The sequence below is a fragment of the Corvus brachyrhynchos genome, unplaced genomic scaffold, assembly GCF_000691975.1.
Source record: "Corvus brachyrhynchos isolate BGI_N302 unplaced genomic scaffold, ASM69197v1 scaffold223, whole genome shotgun sequence".
Classification (NCBI taxonomy): domain Eukaryota; kingdom Metazoa; phylum Chordata; class Aves; order Passeriformes; family Corvidae; genus Corvus; species Corvus brachyrhynchos.
Window position 1 is genome coordinate 534,086 of NW_008237174.1, and position 19,327 is coordinate 553,412.

The 19,327-nt window shown below is 41.5% G+C and overlaps 1 protein-coding gene across 1 annotated transcript in view; it reads right to left on the minus strand.

The window, feature by feature from the left end:
• The window catches only part of FARP2 (FERM, ARH/RhoGEF and pleckstrin domain protein 2), a 70,572-nt gene extending 51,590 nt beyond the window's left edge, over nucleotides 1–18,982 (minus strand). Inside the window, 3 exon segments of the mRNA XM_008629522.2 lie at nucleotides 2,490–2,532; nucleotides 3,951–4,055; nucleotides 18,759–18,982. Coding sequence (XP_008627744.1) covers nucleotides 2,490–2,532; nucleotides 3,951–4,055; nucleotides 18,759–18,962 — 352 coding nt within the window. The 5' untranslated portion in view covers nucleotides 18,963–18,982.
• Between the last annotated feature and the right edge of the window lie 345 nt (nucleotides 18,983–19,327).

Genomic DNA, 19,327 nt, shown 5'->3' on the forward strand with positions numbered 1-19,327 from the left:
AGCTGGGAGAACTCACAGACTATCACAGCTATGACAAGAGCAGCTCCCAGCCTCCAATTCCAGAATTACCAAAGCTTTGGTGAATGAAAAAAAAACTAAAATCCACATCCTAATTACAGTGTAGTGTCTAGAAATAAAGGAAGGCTGGAAATAACACCCTATAATGACACAGAAAGCTCACATTTGGCAAAGATTAAGGATTCCACAGTTCTAGAGATACACCAAGTGAAGAAAATAAACAGTTTTAATGATTCCAGTTAAAAGACCAAAATTTTACATCAAATTTCTGAAAATACTCTTGAGCCTCTGGAAGACCTTCACAAGGTTAAGAACAGTCCTGCACATTATTGATGCCAATCAAGTGGAAGTATTAATGTGGGAGCAATTTTGGAAGTGTTTCAAGCATCACTTACATCAAATGATAACAAATACAAAAAACTGAAAACATAATACTGCAGATTTGCTTTTGTCACACAACTCTCCTCTTTTTGTTTAGTCAATCTTGCCTCTTCTCTATGAATGAGTTGCACTCAAAAAAGTGCAACAAGGAAAAGAAACATTTACCCAGTCTTAACCAAGATGCAGAATTCATTTTAAGAAGCCAAGTCTGAGCAAAAGCAAGAAACAAAAAGGATGTGAGGAAAAATTACCCAGGCAGGAATGGTGAATATAACACTATATAAAGGGGCAACACCTCAGAGAAGGTATCCAAATGTCAACCTGATACTGTGTGCCTGTTAGGAGGCTGGAAATTTGGATCCTAACTCCTTCCTATCTGGAGTGCTTCAGTAGTAAAACTGATTGCATTCATCTGAATTTAATAAAAAAAAACCCCAAACCTTATCACACAAGAGAAAGTTCAGTGTATGTCATGATAGGTCATTAGCCAAAACTAACTGGGAGAAGAACTTTTGTTTTTAGAGAGGATGTCAAAGACTGAGAAGTGCTTATCTGCAGGTACACAGCCATCACCAGCAACATCAACCAACAGGTCTGAGCAAGATCACCACCCTAAAGGCAGTAACATCTATGTTCCCCTGCTGTCAGACTAAAAGTTAAATGGTTAACTTCAAAATCATCACACTCTGCAGAAAAAGCCCCCAACCAAACAAAGCCCCCAACCTACAGAAAATAGGACATTTCAAGTAATTTAAAATTGATTTCAGAATGTGAACATCTGCCAGACAACTGACTGGTATCTCTTACAGACTAATTTTTTTTTAAAAATTAAATAAATCTTTCCGTTTCACTGGCAACACAACATGGGTGGTAGACTGCAGAGCAGCCATAAATCTTAGTACATCCCCATGCTTTTAGACCATTTTAGAACAATATTTGTATCATCGGGGAACACTGTCTGTGGTCTAAGGTCAAGTTTCCACAATTTACATAGTATAGGAGAGGATACAGAAGGAGTAACCAAGCAGCACTGCAGACCTATGATCCACCAGGTCTTTTGACTAGGACATAAATCCTTCTAGCCAGGAGCATATAAAAAGATGGCACTCCCAACATCTTTTTGGCAGGAAAAATAGAGTGAAAATATTCTGTACTCTCCTAAGGGAGCCTTATTTTATAGATGATTTGGCTCTTCTGCTTAAAAAACAATGTTGACAAAAGTCAAAATCATGACCTTAAAAGTTAAAAAATTAGCTAGAATTGATGATTTCATATTTTCTGGCAATCAATTTTAAACAGAAGGGTAAGTAAAAGCTACTTCCCAGTACTCATATTCAACATATTTCAACAGGATTTGGAAAGGAGTAGGAATCCACCACACCCTCCTGATCTTGTTCTTCCACAAAGCCTCTACAATCAGAGCCACAAAACAAACAAATAGCTTAACTGGGTTCTACAGGGGAAAAACAAAAAGTTGGATCTAATCTTTCAACATCTGAAGAACCACCCAGCATCCTGCATTCTTCAAGTATTTTTGGCCTTTAAAGTGCCTGTCACATTAACACTTTTTAGGTGGTATAAAGACAAGACAGCATCACTACTGCAGGATCCTCCAGGCCAGGCAGCACAAGCACACTTCACAGCCAATGCAGAGGCTCTGATATTGCAGGCACCACCCAGGTGGGAGATCCCCACCTCTGCTCTTCCAGCAAAGCTGCTCCTGAGCACGTGGAAAGAGAGCTGACACGGGAATCAGCCAAAATGTTCCTTTTTCTTCCCACAGTATGACAACACAACTTCCAAAAGCTAACACAGCAAGTGTTATATTTCACTTCAACGTCACACCAGCTGGCCCAACCTATCCAGATATTTATCAGAGAAAGAACCCTACCCTCAGGAAGTTTCCATTCCACCCACCACATACTACCTATTGAAATGTCAGGCTGGCATGCCCCAGCAGGAACCTCCATCACCCCTACCATGTGTAATTTGCAGGGAAGCATAACCAGTAAATCAAGTAGTAATTGTGAAAGCAACCCACATAAAGAAGACGCAAATTAAGGAAAACTTCCTTTTTTAAAACTACTTACTCCGTACTTGTTTAATAACAGGTTTCATAGGTTCCAGCCAAATCTGAAATTGAAGAGAAAAAAAACTACAAATTTACATTCTTATTAAATATAATATGAGAACATCAAAAGTAAATTCAAATTAAACAGTAATTTATGAGTAGCATTTCTTCCTCAATGCAGTAATTCCTTTGCTTTGCAAAAAGTGTACTTATCTATTTGAATTGACATTTCTCATGCATCAATAGAAAAGCCACTGATCTGTGCTTAAAGCTCATCTGGACAGAAGAGGAGCCAAGTCAGCAAAAGCAGAGCCCCACTACCAAGAGGACAGGAGTCATGCCAAAACCCACAGTCTGACAGGAGCCAGGCTGCAGAATTACAGAAAGTCTGTAGAACATGAAAAGGTCCAACATTTTTTTCCCTTCTGTGCTTTTTCTGTCACTTTTACCTACTTAAGGGTTTTTACTCAATATTAGCTTCCCCCCATTTTTTCCCTTCCGACAAGCACATTTTAAGACTATTGTTCTACTAAAAGGAACATCCATAAAGGTAATGCAAAATATTCTGAAAGCTCAACCTTTTATTTTCCCCCCACTCTTCCAAACAGAAAATTGTTACAAGACAATTATGTTTGGTCCTTATTAGTTACTGCTCTGTTTAAAAGACAGCTGAGGATTTTAAGAACCTTGTTAGCTGCAGAAACAGTTTGGACACCATGCACAAGAAATGGAAACTAAATAAGCTTTACTGTGTTTCCTCAGCTCAAGAGCAGCATGGATGAGTGCCACTAGCATTCCCTATGTTCTCAGTCATATTTTCTGGATGTGAGTCCTAAAACTAAAAAAAATAAGTAAAAATGTTAAAAAAACCAAACCAAAACAAACCAAAAAGAAAGTTTGGGGAACCTTTTCTAGTTTAGAAGCCACATTGTTCTCTTTGCAAGGTACAGGATAAGTGACTAGGAGGCTTAAAGGTGTCAGCATTGATCTAGATCAATGATTTAAAAAGGTTGCAGGCCTGTGTGCCTGCTGAGGTTTGTGTTGATTAGAAAGAGGTTTGTAATGGCTCTTCAGGAAAATTAATTGATGACTGAATTAACTGAGGATAAATACAAACACTACAAAAATTACACATCGTAATTTGATTTTATGAGCACTCCACAGAGTACACTTTGAGTTCATGTTTCTCCTTTCAGAGGACAGGAGGATTTTATTTTTGTCCCTGCAAGTAGGAAGATCAGCAGCTATTTAACTGCTTTATATAATTTCTGAAATGTAACAAGAAGCAGAATTTGATTCCTCCCTTCTGCTTTAATAGCTCTTGTCATTCTGGTGAGTGAAACAGATTTACAAGAATCCAAGAGATAATCCCACAGGAGACTACAGAAGACTTCAGCAGACTGAGAAATTTTTGTCACTCGAGGAACTGCATTCACCCAACCTTTTCATTATACCAAATTCATCAGGGAACTGTACGCACCCAATATGACTGGATATTCTGGAACTCAATTCCAAAGTAGTCTGATTCAATCAAATTCAGATGCTTGTAAACTTCTGTCAATAACGTCTGGCCGTAACACTTTGACTAAGGAAGCAATAAAAAAAAGTTACAGTGAGATTAATAAGAATAAAGAAGAATAAGTTTACAGCAAATTCAAAAACAAACGGCATCTTTAGAGACTGGAGAAAAAAATACCACAAAGATTTTTCACATTATTCTTGCTGCTGTAACACACAAACACCTAATATACAGACACGACTCCATATAAAAATCCTTCTCAGAACGAGAGGAACTGAAGTTGGAAGGGGCCACTGGAGGTCACCTACATGCAGTCTCCTGCTCCCAGCAGGGTCAGCAGAGAGCTGAGGAGACCAGCTGCAGGCTATTTGCAGCTCCCTCAATAAACCCACACGTTTGTTTGTGTAGCTGAGTAGTGCGGTCTGCCTCAGCTGCAGCACATGGAAGCAGGAGCTGCCAAATCCCTGCTCCACGCAGACCCCTCACTCCTTCCCACACCAGGAACCCCAGGGCCACACGCAGCCTTCGCACCAACCAGGCTGGAAATGCCTGTGGACAGCGGGAACCCAACCAAACCTCCTCTCACACCACGCTTGCTGGGGAATCCTTTCAATGAATCTCTCCCTCACCAACCCTTTCTGACAGTCAAGTTAGGGGCAAAGCCACAAACACCTACAGCAACACAGGAGCGAACAGGAAACTTCCACAGCACACCCAAACCAGCAACACTTGGGGCTGCTGGTTCAATCACCCAGCTTGCTCTCAGCATCTCTCCCCCTGTGACTGTAGCAGGCACCAGGAGAAAAACAGCATTTATGAACCCGCACATCAGTCCACCTTCATCACTCAGGAAAGGATCCAAAAAGGCTGTCGTATCCCATTCCAGCAACACACAAAACCTAGCAGGGTTCAGCGGGAGGTTGCGTGGCCACCAAGCTACACCTTGGACCATGGAAGCAGTCCCCCAGCTGTGGTGACAGGGTGTGGCAGCATTCTGGTTGGCCGGGTTATCCAGCAGAACACTCTGGCAGCGTTGATGCCACCGGGGTTTTGTTCATTTGGAAAAGTCCAGTGATGGAAGACTCTATGACTTTGCCACCAAAGCAGGCACAGAGCTCTCTAATGACTCTATGCACTCAGAATAGTACCTCCTTTAAAACTATTAGGCATTATAATAAATTATCACAGAATCACAGGATGGTTTGGGTGGGAAGGGACCTTAAAGCCCATCCAGTCCACCCCCCTGCCATGGGCAGGGACACCTCCCACTATCCCAGGTTGCTCCAAACCCTGTCCAACCTGGCCTTGGGACTTCCAGGGATGGGGAAGCCACAGCTTCTCTGGGCAACCCGTGCCAGGGCCTCACCACCCTCATAGGGAACAATTTCTTCCCAACATTTAATCTAAATCTACCCTTCTTCATTTTAAAGCCAAATTAGTGTTAGAATTAGAATAATTTAATACAATGCAAATTAAAATACCCGAGAGGAAAAATGTGCTATTTTAGGCTTAAAAGGTAAAAAATAAGGTGAACATTGGGGAAATACTTTCACATCACTGAGGTGCATAAAAAATTCAAAAGTAATTGCCTCTTACAGGAAAAAGATATAAACTGCCAATGCTTTTAGAATTGTGCAAATGCCTCTGTAACACTTCAAAAAACCCCGAAATTTCATAGAAAGAAAGTCTGACAGCCATGCGGTGCTGCAAATCTGAAACAGCTTTGGTATCCGCAGTGGTGTGAGCGAAGCTGACTGAATCCAACACTCAGAGAAAAGCACAGAAGCAGGGCAGAGAACGACACAAGATGGGCTTGTCCCTCTCACTCAGGCTTTCACCAGCCACGCTACCTGTAAGAGCCACCACAGCTTCAGTCAGGTGAATTCATCTGGAGCAAACACAAGCCATTCAAAAAGCTCCTTGGTATCACACTGGCTCAGGCCACTAATGCTGAAACCCCCAAATAAAACTGCAAGTCAGGAGAAATGATCCAGTTCTCGGTGACTGCAAGGGGTACAGAGATGCCAGGCTGAGTGCTGACACGGTACATGAGCAGGAGTACTCATCTCTTTTTCTGAACAAGTTTGGTCACGTCTAAAAAGGCATTGTCTTGGTAAGAATAGAGCTGAACTTTTTTAGCCAAAATCTGTGCTTGCAGAAGACTCTGTGGGTATGGGTTTTGGTTTTTAAATGGTGACAATGAAATAAGGAATGATACAGGTAATGGCAAACCACATCTCCAGTAAATGACATTCTTTCTCTGCTGTCTCCTGCACATTTCCCAGGCAGGTTACAGACTCTGCCACAGGAGACACACAAGCCTGGAGAAATGCATTCTGGTAACTATGTTTTTTAATTCCAGTTGAAACAAATTTCTTGCGATGGACTTGCGCATAAATCTTCAAATAGTAACAAAAGAAAATATCCTCAAATATAGTAGGACCCTTTCTTTTTTTTAAGGTACATCCACACATATCTGTTATTGTACACCTCCTTCTCCCAGGCCCCTCAGATCCAAGAAGGGAACACTCTTCAGCCAGCAATGTTTGTGGGGACGCAGCAGTACCCTGACCAACCTCATGTGCAGAAGATGGGACATGCCACTTGCCTTTTCATGGACAAACCTTATCCACAATCTACAAACCTTTAGAAGCCTCTGAACAGGAGGTGTCCTGTGACCCAGATCTCTGATTTCTCATTCATGAAACAAGAAGCGATTCTGGTTCCAACCACCTTCTGTTAGAACTGATACACTTGGATTAACTCGTGAAGGACACCTGCTAGCAATCAGACAAGTTTTACAGCCAAAATGTGTGCTGCACTGATCAAGGAATCTGTGTGCATGGCTAGTTCCATACACAGGCATTAAAATTATCCCAACTAGATTCTAATGCACAGATTTCTTCCATTTAAACTGAGTCACATCTCTTGGCTCCATCAAGTTCCGTGCCTGAAGACAATCTAGCTGCCTTCATCTCTCCCAAGAAAAGAGCCCATATGGCACAGATCCCTGGCACTTCTCTCCTTCCACTGTCAAGAGAAACTTGTCTCCTTCAAGAGAAACTGGAGATGAAGAAATTAAGATGGTTGGAGCTGGAAGCACTTGGCAACTGATTAAATTATAAAGGTATTAACATCCAAATGTTAAAAGCGTAAAATAATTTTGCTTGCGCTACCAACTGTAATTTTGGGTGTCATTTACACTGACAAGCTAAGAAAAACCCCAGTTCAAGCTCGGTATCCTTTTGCATCCTTCAAAGGATAAATGTCACATTTTGAAAGAACAGCATTAATTTTATTTTAAAATAAAAATGGGGTTCAAAAGCTTGAGACAGAACACAGTCTTTTATTATTACACCTCAAATTATTTGGGAAAACTCCTCTTAGAACTATTTAGTTCCTCAAGTTATTACATTTATAACCATCCTTTCCAAAGAGCTGAACATTTTGAAGTAGACAGAAACGAAAGTGATGTAGTGGGCAGCTCCATGTTATTGTTTAATTTGCATAAAAGCAGCACAAAGCAAAATACTTTAAGTAATTCCTTAATTACTGTAACTTTGACATCAGGGCAAGTAGCTGCATGAATGCATTTCATAAAGGTCCTGCTTTCAATACAAATTCACAACATGGCATACTTTCCATTCCAAACTTCTCAATTACTCTTTATTTTCTGCCAAGACAATGACTAGTGATATTACTGAATTATTTCACATAAAAAGGAAGAACAAGAAAACAGGGTAAAAAAACTAAATAGGCAGCTAACAACAGCTTTCCTCAGTGACCCAGCTCCAACTGTACTGTAGATAATTTTAACAAGTCATCATCAGAAGACTGTTCAATAGAACAGATTTATTTCAAATTGATTTCTGTAGTGAGGTCAAGCTTGAAAAGTTCCCTCAGAGCTGTGCAAATGCCAGCAGGGTACCCTGACAGGCAGTAACAGCACAGAGAGAGCCCTGTGCGGCAAGAGAAACTACACCTTCAGACAGGGCCCTCTCAGTGCCAAGACAGCATCAAACAGGAATAAGCATTCCCAGCTGAAGTTTCTTGCCTCATGGAGGTATCTGTATTTTTTACTTTATCAGAAAAATAAACATATTTAATGTTAGGAATGCTTAGGACAGAGGAGTAAAATATAAATACTTTTTTTAAAGTTGTAACAACAGTTACTTTTATAGAACCATGTAATCACAGAATGGTTTGGGTGGGAAGGGACCTTAAGGCTCATCCTATTCCAGCTCCCTGCCACGGGCAGGGACACCTTCCACTATCCCAGGTTGCCCCAAGTCCTGTCTAACTTGGCCTTGGACACTTCCAGGGATGAAGCAACCACAGCTTCTCTGGGCACCCTGTGCCAGGGCCTCACCACCCTCATAGGGAAGAATTTCTTCCCAATATCCCATCTAACCCTGCCCTTGGCAGGGGGATGCCATTCCCCCTTGTCCTGTCCCTCCAGACCCTGGTCCAAAGTCCTTCTCCAGCTCTCCTGGAGCCCTTTTAGACCCTGGAAGGGGCTCTGAGGTCTCCCTGGAGCTTTCTCTTCTCCAGGCTGGACACCCCCAGCCCTCCCAGCCTGGCTCCAGACCAGAGGGGCTTCAGCTCTTGGAGCATCTCTGTGGCCTCCTCCAGACTCACTTCAGCAGATCCATGTCTTCCTGGTGGGGTCTCACCAGAGCAGAGCAGAGGGGAGAATCGAGCCAAGTGTTTGCTATTTTCTCAAAAATCACTACCTACATGGCAGATTCCCCCTCTGCCCTAACATCTGAGCTTAGGAAGAGAGAAAAACAAACTCATAGCCTAGGATTTTCAGTAGACCATAGCTCCATATTATCAAAATCAATTCTTCCTCTCTTAACTCCCAAACTTGTCTTCCAGAACATCTTAACTTCCTGCTTCCACATATTTTAATTTAAAAACCAAAAACCCCAGTATTTTCATAAGGAGTATTCTCATCTTCCAAAACTGGCAAGCTGCCCTTGCTCCAACTTTCCAAAAGAGAAATCCACTTTTGGCAGCAGATAAAATGGAAGGGAAAATCAGTCCAAAAGTCAAGAGTTTGGAAAAAAACAGAGTTATAAAACTGAGGTATAGAATGGAAACTCTTGTGCAGCCAGAGCCAGGGGAGCCACTGGACCCACGCACCAGCAAACACCTTGGATTTTTGTGTCACAGAAATCTGCAACTGTCAGGAGACCAAATCCTCTAGTTAATAGTGGATGTGCATGAGAGGCAGAAGTTTAGATTTGACATCGTCACTGACAAGCAGGAAACACAGAGCCAACGTGGAGCACCCTGTGAATGGCCAAAGCAAACTAAACTGATTTAAATAAAAGTCCCTTCAACAGACACAGATTTTTATTGGTTTTTCTTCTCTGGGGCACTTTAGAGAGCTTCCTAATGAAAAAGTGATTTTTCATTTTTTGGCAAATTAAAAAAAATAGACGATTTGCAACTAAACATAGACTTGTTGTTTCCTTTCTTAATCAGAAATATGCAAACATTTTGGTGAGTTTATAGCTCTGTTTATCTCCAGCCCTTCCGTAATCTGTTAGATCTCTGTCCAAATGAAGCGTGAGACAGAAAAAACACCCTCAAAACTCCCTGTTAATAACCATCATTAATGCCACATATAAACAAAAATGCATTTCTGAATACAGGGTGGACATTAGAATCCTTATTAGAAAGAAGGAAATAATCTAAGATGGCAAGGAATACCAGTCATTAAGTTTGTGCTTTCATGGCTGAAACAAGATGACCTTACAGCTCTGTATCTAGTATTCAATCTGCAGACTGGAAAAGCAAGAAACAACCACCTTTCCTTTTCAGTACTTTATTAATTTCCTCAATTTCGAATGGAACTAGTAACTCCAATGAAAATACTCCCTGCTCCCCCACAAAAACAAGCACCAGGTAATAACTCTGTCAAACACTGTTTTCATGTGCTCAGCCAAATTGCTTAAATACTATTCTATTTTGATCATCTGAACATTTAACAGTAAGTGTCAATTCTTTCAATTTTTCTCTTAACTCTTTGTGAAGAAAATGGTATTTAAATACATTTATTTTTTCACTCTTCTACACTGACAGGTCCCAACTACAGGTTACTTCACTAAGAGACCACACCAAGAATAGTCTGCAGAGCATTTAGCAGCTTACAGAGCACAGGATGCCCAGCTGGAGACATGACTCTCATACAAGGTCCTGATGACCTGCAGTCCCATCCTGCCACTGAGTGAGGATGCCAATCCTCAATTCTTCCAGAATTAGGTGAAGACCTGTAGGAGCCGACCTAGCACACATGAGTTTTGTGGAACTTCATCCACCTTTCTGCCCTAGTTGCTGGTATGATTTTTTTTTTTCCCCCAAAACTTTTTTTTCCACCCTAGAGAGCACAGTTCAGCTACTGGGTTTCCCTCTTGCAACAGCAGTCTTACAATGTGGCTTCATTATCACAGAACGAGACAGCGTGCACTTTCATCTTGAAAGTCCTTTATTAAAAAGAAGTTATTATGTTACAAAAAGAAGAATTATTGTGTTACAGTATTTCCACACAGCACTGAAATACCATTTACTCAAATATGGAAGCTGCAAACCCAAATAAAAATCTCAGAGCTATTTTAAGTTCCATTATTACACTCCATATTGGGCATAATTTTTTGTTTAGGGGGGGAAAAAAAAAATCATTCTAAGACTCTCTCCCCATGATTTTTTTTTTGTCCTAAGATTTCAGTGGTTGGTTTTGATGTGGGTTTGTCAGGGTTTTTTTAAGCAGAATCCACAGCCAGACAAATTATTCTAGAAATGGAAGCCTCTGGCTCATTTAATTAAGGCGAGCTTTAAAATTATGATCATTTAAAGGATCATTTAAGGCAATGTCAAAGCACATCACTGCCAATTGAACCAGCTCTACCCAACAAACAAGCTTTTCCAGAGCAGCTAGACTTGCTGGATGCCTGAAAGTAGGAAAACAACAATTGGCTGACATGGGAAAGATTCCCAAAAGGGAGGGAATTATGTGAAGGAGATTGGAAAGTGTATACTTAGGTAGAGAGCACGTGGAGACAAAAAACGGTCCTAAGTTTTAGAAATGGTGCTGTGCTGAAACACCAAACTACTTGGAATAAAACACACTGTGGTCAGAGTAAAAGCAAGCAGCGGCATGGCTGAGAGCACTCAGCCAACACACGGTGCCCCGGTGTACAAACAGCAACGTGGAGGAGCCACAAAGCGGGCACCAAGCAGAAATTCTCAGTTGTTTTCATTACCTGGAGAGGTAAATAGATACATGAACCCCCACACCTCTACTTCACACACTGCTGTAGACTACTTGGGGAAGAAGGAAGTTGCATAAATCAACACTGTGGGCCACATCCTTGGACAGTTTCACAGGTAACTGCTGGATGATTTGGCACCTGAGCTCCTGCTTGTTAATAATTAAGCATCCAGGTGACAACAGTGACACTATCACAGAGAAGAGCTGCTTTGGGGTGGCTGATCCCAAATTCAGGTTCATAACAAAAAGTCTAAGCACCTACTTTGTTCACACAAGCTAATAAAGAGAAGGAACTAGGAAGTCAGGAGACTGATGTCAATTTTCCCCCCTTGAACTTTGTTACAAGCCCCTACACACTTGCATGAACCCCTGAACCTTTCTATGCCCGTTCCCTCCGACAGGCCTGGCCACTCCACACACTCAGACTGTCAGTGCTCCTGGGACCTTGCACAGCCTCATTTCATAAGTGTGTATATGCATATAAATAAAACTATATTTTTAAGTCATTTTAAACATAGAAAATACTTTGTTTTCCTCTGTTCATAAAAAAACCCACCTCATTAAAATTGCAAGTCCTTCTCCATTAATTATGCTTTTGCCTCAAAACCATCGTCCATGCCCACATTCACCAGATTTGATTTGGGCTTTCACAGAATTCCAGAATGGTTTGGGTTGGAAGTGACTTTAAAGACCGTCTCATTCCACCCCCCTGCCATAGGCAGGGACACCTTCTACTACACCAGGGTGCTCCAGGCCCCATCCAACCTGGCCTTGTCCAACACTTCCAGGGATGGGGCAGCCACAGCTTCTCTGGGCACCCTGTGCCAGGGCCTCCCCATTCTCACAGGAAACTATTTCTTCCCAATATCCCATCTAACCCTGCCCTCTGGCAGTGGGAAGCCATTCCCCTTTGTCCTGTCTCTCCAGAACCTTGTCCAAAGTCCCTCTCCAGCTCTCTTGGAGCCCCTTCAGGTGCTCAAAGACTACAATATGGTCTCCCCAGAGATTTTCCTTCTCCAGGCTGCACAATCCCAATTCTCCCAGCCTTCTCTCCCAGGAGAGGTGTTATAGCACCCAGGTACTGTACTTCCCCTGCAAGGTGTTAGGCTGCTCCAGGCTGACACCGTGCTTTGAGGAAATCTGCCCAAAGGAAATAGTTTAAAACATCAAGAGGACAGTTATGACAGACTCTTTACACAAAAGACAAATACAAATGTGGTATTTTTACAGAAAAGGCCAAAACTCCCTTTTGTTTTGTGCAAAACTGAAATTGTACCAGCTGTCCTAACATCACTCCCCACTGTACTTTGAGCAGAGGTTCGATAACATGGTGATGGGTTAATAAATACCTACAGGCCAGATTAGATAAGGCCAAGCTTTTCTAATTTCCCCCTCACCAGCAGAAGTCTTTCCTACACCACTGGCTTTGGGCTATCTGCCTGAGACGTGGGCTGAGGGCACAGTGACATTTTTCCTTCATGACTTCAGTTGAAGACTCGTCAGACAGTTCTAACAGAGTCTCTACAAAGCTTTTCTTTTTTTTTTTTCCCCCTCTTCTAATTCTTGTTTTTATTAATGAATGACTGCTCTGTCAGAGAGAGGGGCCTACCCCCTGCCATATCCAACACTCCAGCTTTGAACAGTAAATCTCTCACACCAGGCATGGCCACCATAGCACAGCTTTTTAAATATTCAATGTATACGGTCTCTCTCTTACCCAAGCAGGCAACACTGCCTTTTCCAGATGTGAATTTGGTTGCAAGGAGAAAGGGCTGACACACAGGTGTGCTTTTGCAACCCTGTTTAGCTAAATGCACATCCCCAAGCCTGTGCTGCTCTGAACCCTGAGAGTACCATGCCACACCATCCTTGCTCAACTCCAAGCCCCTTTTTTCAGTAGGCACAAACCTAAAATTTCTCTGATCTGCCTCTCAGCACACTGAACTTCTGTAGCTGTCTTTAGCTACTCATGGGTTGATTCTTGCTTTGGTTTGGGGTTTCTTTTCCCTTTCAGGCTCCACATATATTCTACAGAATTACCCATCTGTGGGTCCAACCTTGAACGTCACACACACCCAAAAAAGGTTTTAAAAGGTTTCCAGTGGACTTCTTAGTTTTGGGTTTTTTGTGGAATACAGCATTTCCTGCAGCCATTTTGGCTGAATGGCATAAGACTGATTTCAGCTGACTTTCACTATCCTGCATCACTAGATTATGAAAACAAATGAACACCTGCCTAGCCATACAAACTGTTATGAATTCAATTCACTACATTAATATTTCAAGGACTGTGATAACACTTGATCACCATTTTGCTAAATGGTTTCTGTGTTTTAAGATGTGCACATAACCAAGTTTTTGTACAGGGATATTCAGACTGTTTTTTCTTTACTGCAGTATAAGTCAATTTTCTTTACATATGATATGACACCTAATGTCAAGAGAACTGTAAAATAATAAATTTGGCTTATTATACAATTTAAGTTCACATTTTTCCTAAAAAAAACCACCCAAAACCAAAAAACTCGAATGAACAAAACACACACTCTAAATGTCTGTCAATAAAATGGCTGTGGTTTCACCTTTCTCCACCCAATACCACATTCTTACATAGCATCAAAAAAGTCAAGCTTCCAAACACAAAATAACAGGCCTAAAAAGTATATAGTGGAATCAAATGGTACACAAAATGCAAAGCTTTAGTTACCTTCTTTTCAAACCCTATAATAATTGCAAATTTAAAATAGTGAATTAGTAACTTTCTTTTCTGAGGTCAGATAAAAATAAGTCCTAAGGCAGCTTATTTGCCTTATTTAGGAGACTCAAACCGAAGCAATGACAAACATCTGGCTATGATTCTTTCTGGAATTTTGACTATTTCTTCCTGGCTAGGGAAGAAAAACACTGAGCTGACCAACAGCACCTCAATTCCTCCAGCACAGCACTTAATAGGATTCAGCAGCAGACTATCCCTTGACTCCTCACATATTTAAGCTGTTAATACTTTCACAGCACAGAGGGGAAAAGCCTTCATGAAAGGAAGGTCTAAGCAGGCGCAGGGAGAGCAGGGCAGAGGCAGGAGGGCAGCCAGAGCCCAGAGCTGGGACTGGGCTGCCTGTCCCACCAGCAGCGTGCCCAGGGCTCCTCATGGCACACAGCAAATGCTTTTCAGTGCCCACAGCTTTATCCCAGTTTTTAACTTACACGTATTTCTTACTTAAAATTGCTCAATAACAGCAGTTAAAAGTTGCATCATTTCTGCATCACCCCACAAAAGTTCTTGGGGGCACTAACACTACCAAAAAGCTGCTACTGAGAGCAGCATTTTGCCTTGTGCATGAGTGGGAAACACTGTCTCCAAACCATGGGAAGCATACTGCAGCCAGATTGCTTCCTCTGCCGTCCCAAAAACCTCCTGCAGACCCAGCCCAGCTCCCGATTTCAGGGCCTCCAATGGCTGGTCGAAAACAATGGGCATCCACAGGAAAGTCACTATCGTGGCACCTTTTCAACCACAGATAACTGCAAACTGCGCAGAAACCAGAATAACCAGAGTTATTCTATCCCATTCTAAACTTAAGGATGAAGAGTAGCTTTGCACTTTGAAGAATGCAATTTATACATTTCAATAAGCCAAGGAAGTGCCCAGCAAAGACAGTATCACTATCAGAGTAACCACCAAGTACACATTTTCAGTTTAATATAGAATAAGCCACTTTGGTTTTGTATTAATGTAATAATTTTGCACAGTACATTAATGAACACCAAAGTAGACAGGAGCAGTGAGAGGACAATACTTAATAATAAAATAAGAAGGGGAATGAAGGTGTAATCTTATCTCACTAGCCTGTTCTCAAGAACAGCAGTGGAGTGGAGCATCTCCCTGCTAGGAGTCCACCAATGTCAGAGGGAGAGGGACACCTCAGACAGCACTGCAGGGATACATCATTACTTCATTACAGAAAAGAAAAATAAAAAAGAACAGACTTCTGCTCTCAAAACGAACCAACAAAGATTAGCACAAAAGAAAAAAATTCCAGTTTAAATTTTCCCTTAGAGTGGAGCAAGCAGGCAGACCCTATAATAAAATGTAGAAGTATTTTTCACTCCCAAATTTCATTTGACATCCAAGCAGAAGGAGAAGAGGAAGTACATGCCACTGAAGAAGCACCAAGTTCTCCCCAAACAATTTGGTAAACTTGAAGTGTCATAATATAAACTTTTTCTGGGGCACTTCCTCATAGCATAGAGCATAACTCATGTAAAAGAATTTCCTAAATGACACGTACTTCCTACATAAGGAACAACACAGAGCCCAAATATTAAACATCATATTATGGCAGCAATTCCACTAAATGTCATTTTGGTGAATTCAACCCAGCCCAGACCCTTCTGCTTAAGAATCTGCCACATTTTTGTGCTGATCAAAAGCCTCCAAGTTTAATCTCCTCAGAAAATCTGGAAAGCTGGCAGAACTTCTACTGTAAAACTCTGATTACTTTGAAGTGTGCCCACAGTCTGAACGAAACTGAATTTGCCAGTCATTCATCTCTCAGTCTGCAAAACCACCCTTTGGACAGACTTAGTTTGGAGAGAAGAGGTACCCCATGAAATGGCACATGCAAGATTTGAGCTGACTAAACAAGCTGGCTGTAAAAAGGGAAAACAAAACAACTCATGAAAATAATGAATATTGCAGCCTAGCTTTGAATGGATATGTTTCATTCTCTCTTCTGTTTTGGAAGGGAAAGGAGAAACCATAAATAGCCCATTTTCAGTTTTTTTAAACGCTAGAAAACACTGAGTATTTCTCTATCCCCTAACATTCAAATCAGATTCCCTGGAGAAAGGCTCTGCCCAACATACTTTAAGGAATAATTCCCTCTTAGTAATTAATGAAATTCCTACTTAGAAATCAAACCTTATGAAACAGATGGGGAAAATGGACAGAGGCAGGGACTTCAGACAAAAGGTGGTAGAATGTAGCTACATGGAACTTTTTGCAAACTGTTCCAGGTACACCAGTAACACAAAGAAAAGACTGTTCTTTCCCATTTTGTTCTCTCTCCATCCATTACATCACTCTGTCAGTCTCTTTTCTTGCTCTTTGGCAAGTTAAAAAGTCAAGTGGGCTACCAGTGAGGGCAACCACCAACTCCTTGCTTCTCTCCAGGCAAATGATGTTTTAAACACGTCTTGGAGAAAGGAGGGGATGACAAAGTAAGGCTGCATGATTAAGTTGTTACTGTGGCTACTGCTACTGTTGGCTCACTTTAGGCAGTGAGGCAATAAACAGAGCTACTGCATCAGGTTCCCCATCACCCTGCACAGGGAAGGGTCTCTCCAAGAGCTGATCCTACACCCAGTCTGTCCTTCCACTAACACACCATTTTTCCCAGTAAAATGTCCTCTGCCACAGTTCTTACAGACAGGAGAGAAAATAATTTGAATAGGAGGAAAAAAAACCCCAAACCACCTTTTGCCATCACTTACATCTCCCTGAGCAGGCAGTGCCAAAACCCCATGGGAAAGGCCTGTGTCCCACTGCACTGGCAAACTATTGCTGACCTGAATCAAACAAAACCTCATGACATCACACCTTGTTGTGATGACAAAAATTGCAAAAGCAAAGAGAAGTGGGCAAGTGGCATGGCAATCTGAACCTCCACTCCTCTAGGACAGCTGCTTGGCCACCAGTTTCTCTAATTTCTTTTTGAGAAATTACTGTGCTAGCACACACCACCTATTCAGCAATGTCACTGCCTTTTCCTAATTCCTGCCCTCAATCCCAAGTGAAAAATTCCCACTTTCCATGACAAACAGCAGTCAGCAGCTCCTCCTATCCCATCAGCTCACCAAAGAAATCAAGCAGAGGGTCACAGTTTAATACCTCATGCCTGTTTGCTATCATTTGCTACCTTATTTAGCCAAAGCTGAAAGGCAATGGAGGCAGCGTTAGCTGGACTGTAATGCCACAGCTGCTGACTCTGGACCTTTTTGTGCTCAGTGCTCTGAAGCTGACCCGAGGCTGACCCCTTCTCCTCACCACTCACAGAGTCAGGCATGATGTTTCTAAGTTTTTCAGTTCCAACTGATCTCATAAAGAAGAGCAGCACAATATTAATTATGGCCTCAGCAGGCTAGTGCCCAAATTCGGGTGTTTCTGTGGGTGCCATAATCAGAGAGAGCTTTCCAGGTAAAAAAAAACTAAGATAGCTCCTAATTATGGGAAACACATACAACACAACTAGCTGAAAGCCCCATAAACCTGGCCTTGCACTGACTTTCAAAATTACAGAGCTGAGGGTGCTGCTTGGGTTTTTTTTTTCTTTTTTGAATCAAAACACAAAAGCACCATCTACATGAACTTGGAAAAATAAATAAAATGATCCTTCAAAAGAACCAAAGTCAGCGGATTTTCTAAAAAAATATTCTAACGTAATTTAAAGGGGAAAAAGAGGCTTTTGTGTTCTACGTGGTACATGAGGGATGGGTGGGTTTGCAGTACCAGACACTGTGTGCTCAAGTGGAAGGACACAGGCACAGCCTCACTCTTAAAAAAACAAAAAAGCAAACAGTTTTCATGTCTGAGAGTTGAACAGCTGGACAGAATCTGTAGAAGACATCCCCAAATCCACTGTTTCTTCAGAGTTCCACAGACATCTTTTTCACTTTATTTGAAAAACCCTTTTTGAGTCTATGTAACAAACTAAGGTTCCAAGTGCTAATTATAAATCACACATTTATAGATTACACAATTATAAAACTGATTACAGTTTGATACTAATGTAGAATATCTGATAGCTGAGTATGTTCACTAGAACACAGTTATTTTCTACAACACATTTAAGGCAAACTAGAATTAAACTCTGAGGTTAGTGCTGAAAATGTAACAAGAATTGGAAAAAAAAAATGTTTAAAAGCAAAATCTCCCCTAATTTGTCATGGCTTCTATGTCTTATGGCAGATTTCCCCAAGCATACTTTTAAATAAACATTTTCAGAAACACTGAACTGGTTTTGGTGCATCCCTCCTAAAGTGTGCTGGCAAGCAAAGACTTTCAAATAGGAGCAAGTTTACTTAGAGAGGATACAAACCATTAAAATAATTAATATAAATCAGTAACTAAGGCAAAGCTCTTCTGCTCTCCCAGCTGCCAAATTGACAAAGCTGCATGTGGCTCAGGAAGCAAGAACAGTTTGGCAGGAGATGTTTGGTATTGCCCCAAAGCAAACAACAAATAAAGACTCTCCTTACAGTATGTGCTTGTATTTAAAGTCTGTTAAAAACACAAAACATCTGTTATACTCGAAAGATTTTTAAAAAAAAGCCATGCAACTGCTATCACTACTTCTCAGCAGGTAAAATCCCAACAGGAATCTTCATTCAGATATTGCCTCAAAATGTCCCAGCTCTCTACAGAGGCCCATCCTTATGAGCTTTGAATTATCAGAGGCTCAGTGTACATGACATCAGGTTTAAATATCTCTTACCTCAATGTCAAGTACTTCCACTGTGTTGTCCAACATCCTTATTTTGACGGGGAGGTCGCGCTCGTGCGCTTTGGCAGGCGATGATGCCATGGCAGTCAAGAGGTTCTGTCCTGGCTCCAAGGTACTCACTCCTGAGGTCTTCTGGGCACCCAAACGAGAGCCTGGTGTCTGCAGAATTCTGTATGTTCCTTCTATCTCTCCCATCTTCCAACAGCGAGCAGAGTCTACAGAAACGTGGAAGAAAACAGAGGGTTACAGCCTGAAAGATTTTCCACTTACATTCTGTATGAAAATATTACCCACTGAAGCACTGTCACAAAATCCTTATTCAACACTCTTTATCCCACTAGCAAAATCAGTAATCAGGTTAATGAAACTCTAGACAGGGCTTAGAGAAACCTGGTCTAGTGGAAGGTGTCCCTGCCCGTGGGAGAGGTTGGAACAAGATGAGCTTTAGTGTCCCTTCCAACCCAAATCATTATATAATGACTAAAATCCAACAGCTGGGAAGAAAAAGCAGGGAGAAAAACTAACCATTCTGAAGCATGGTTAAGAAATGGGACAGTCCA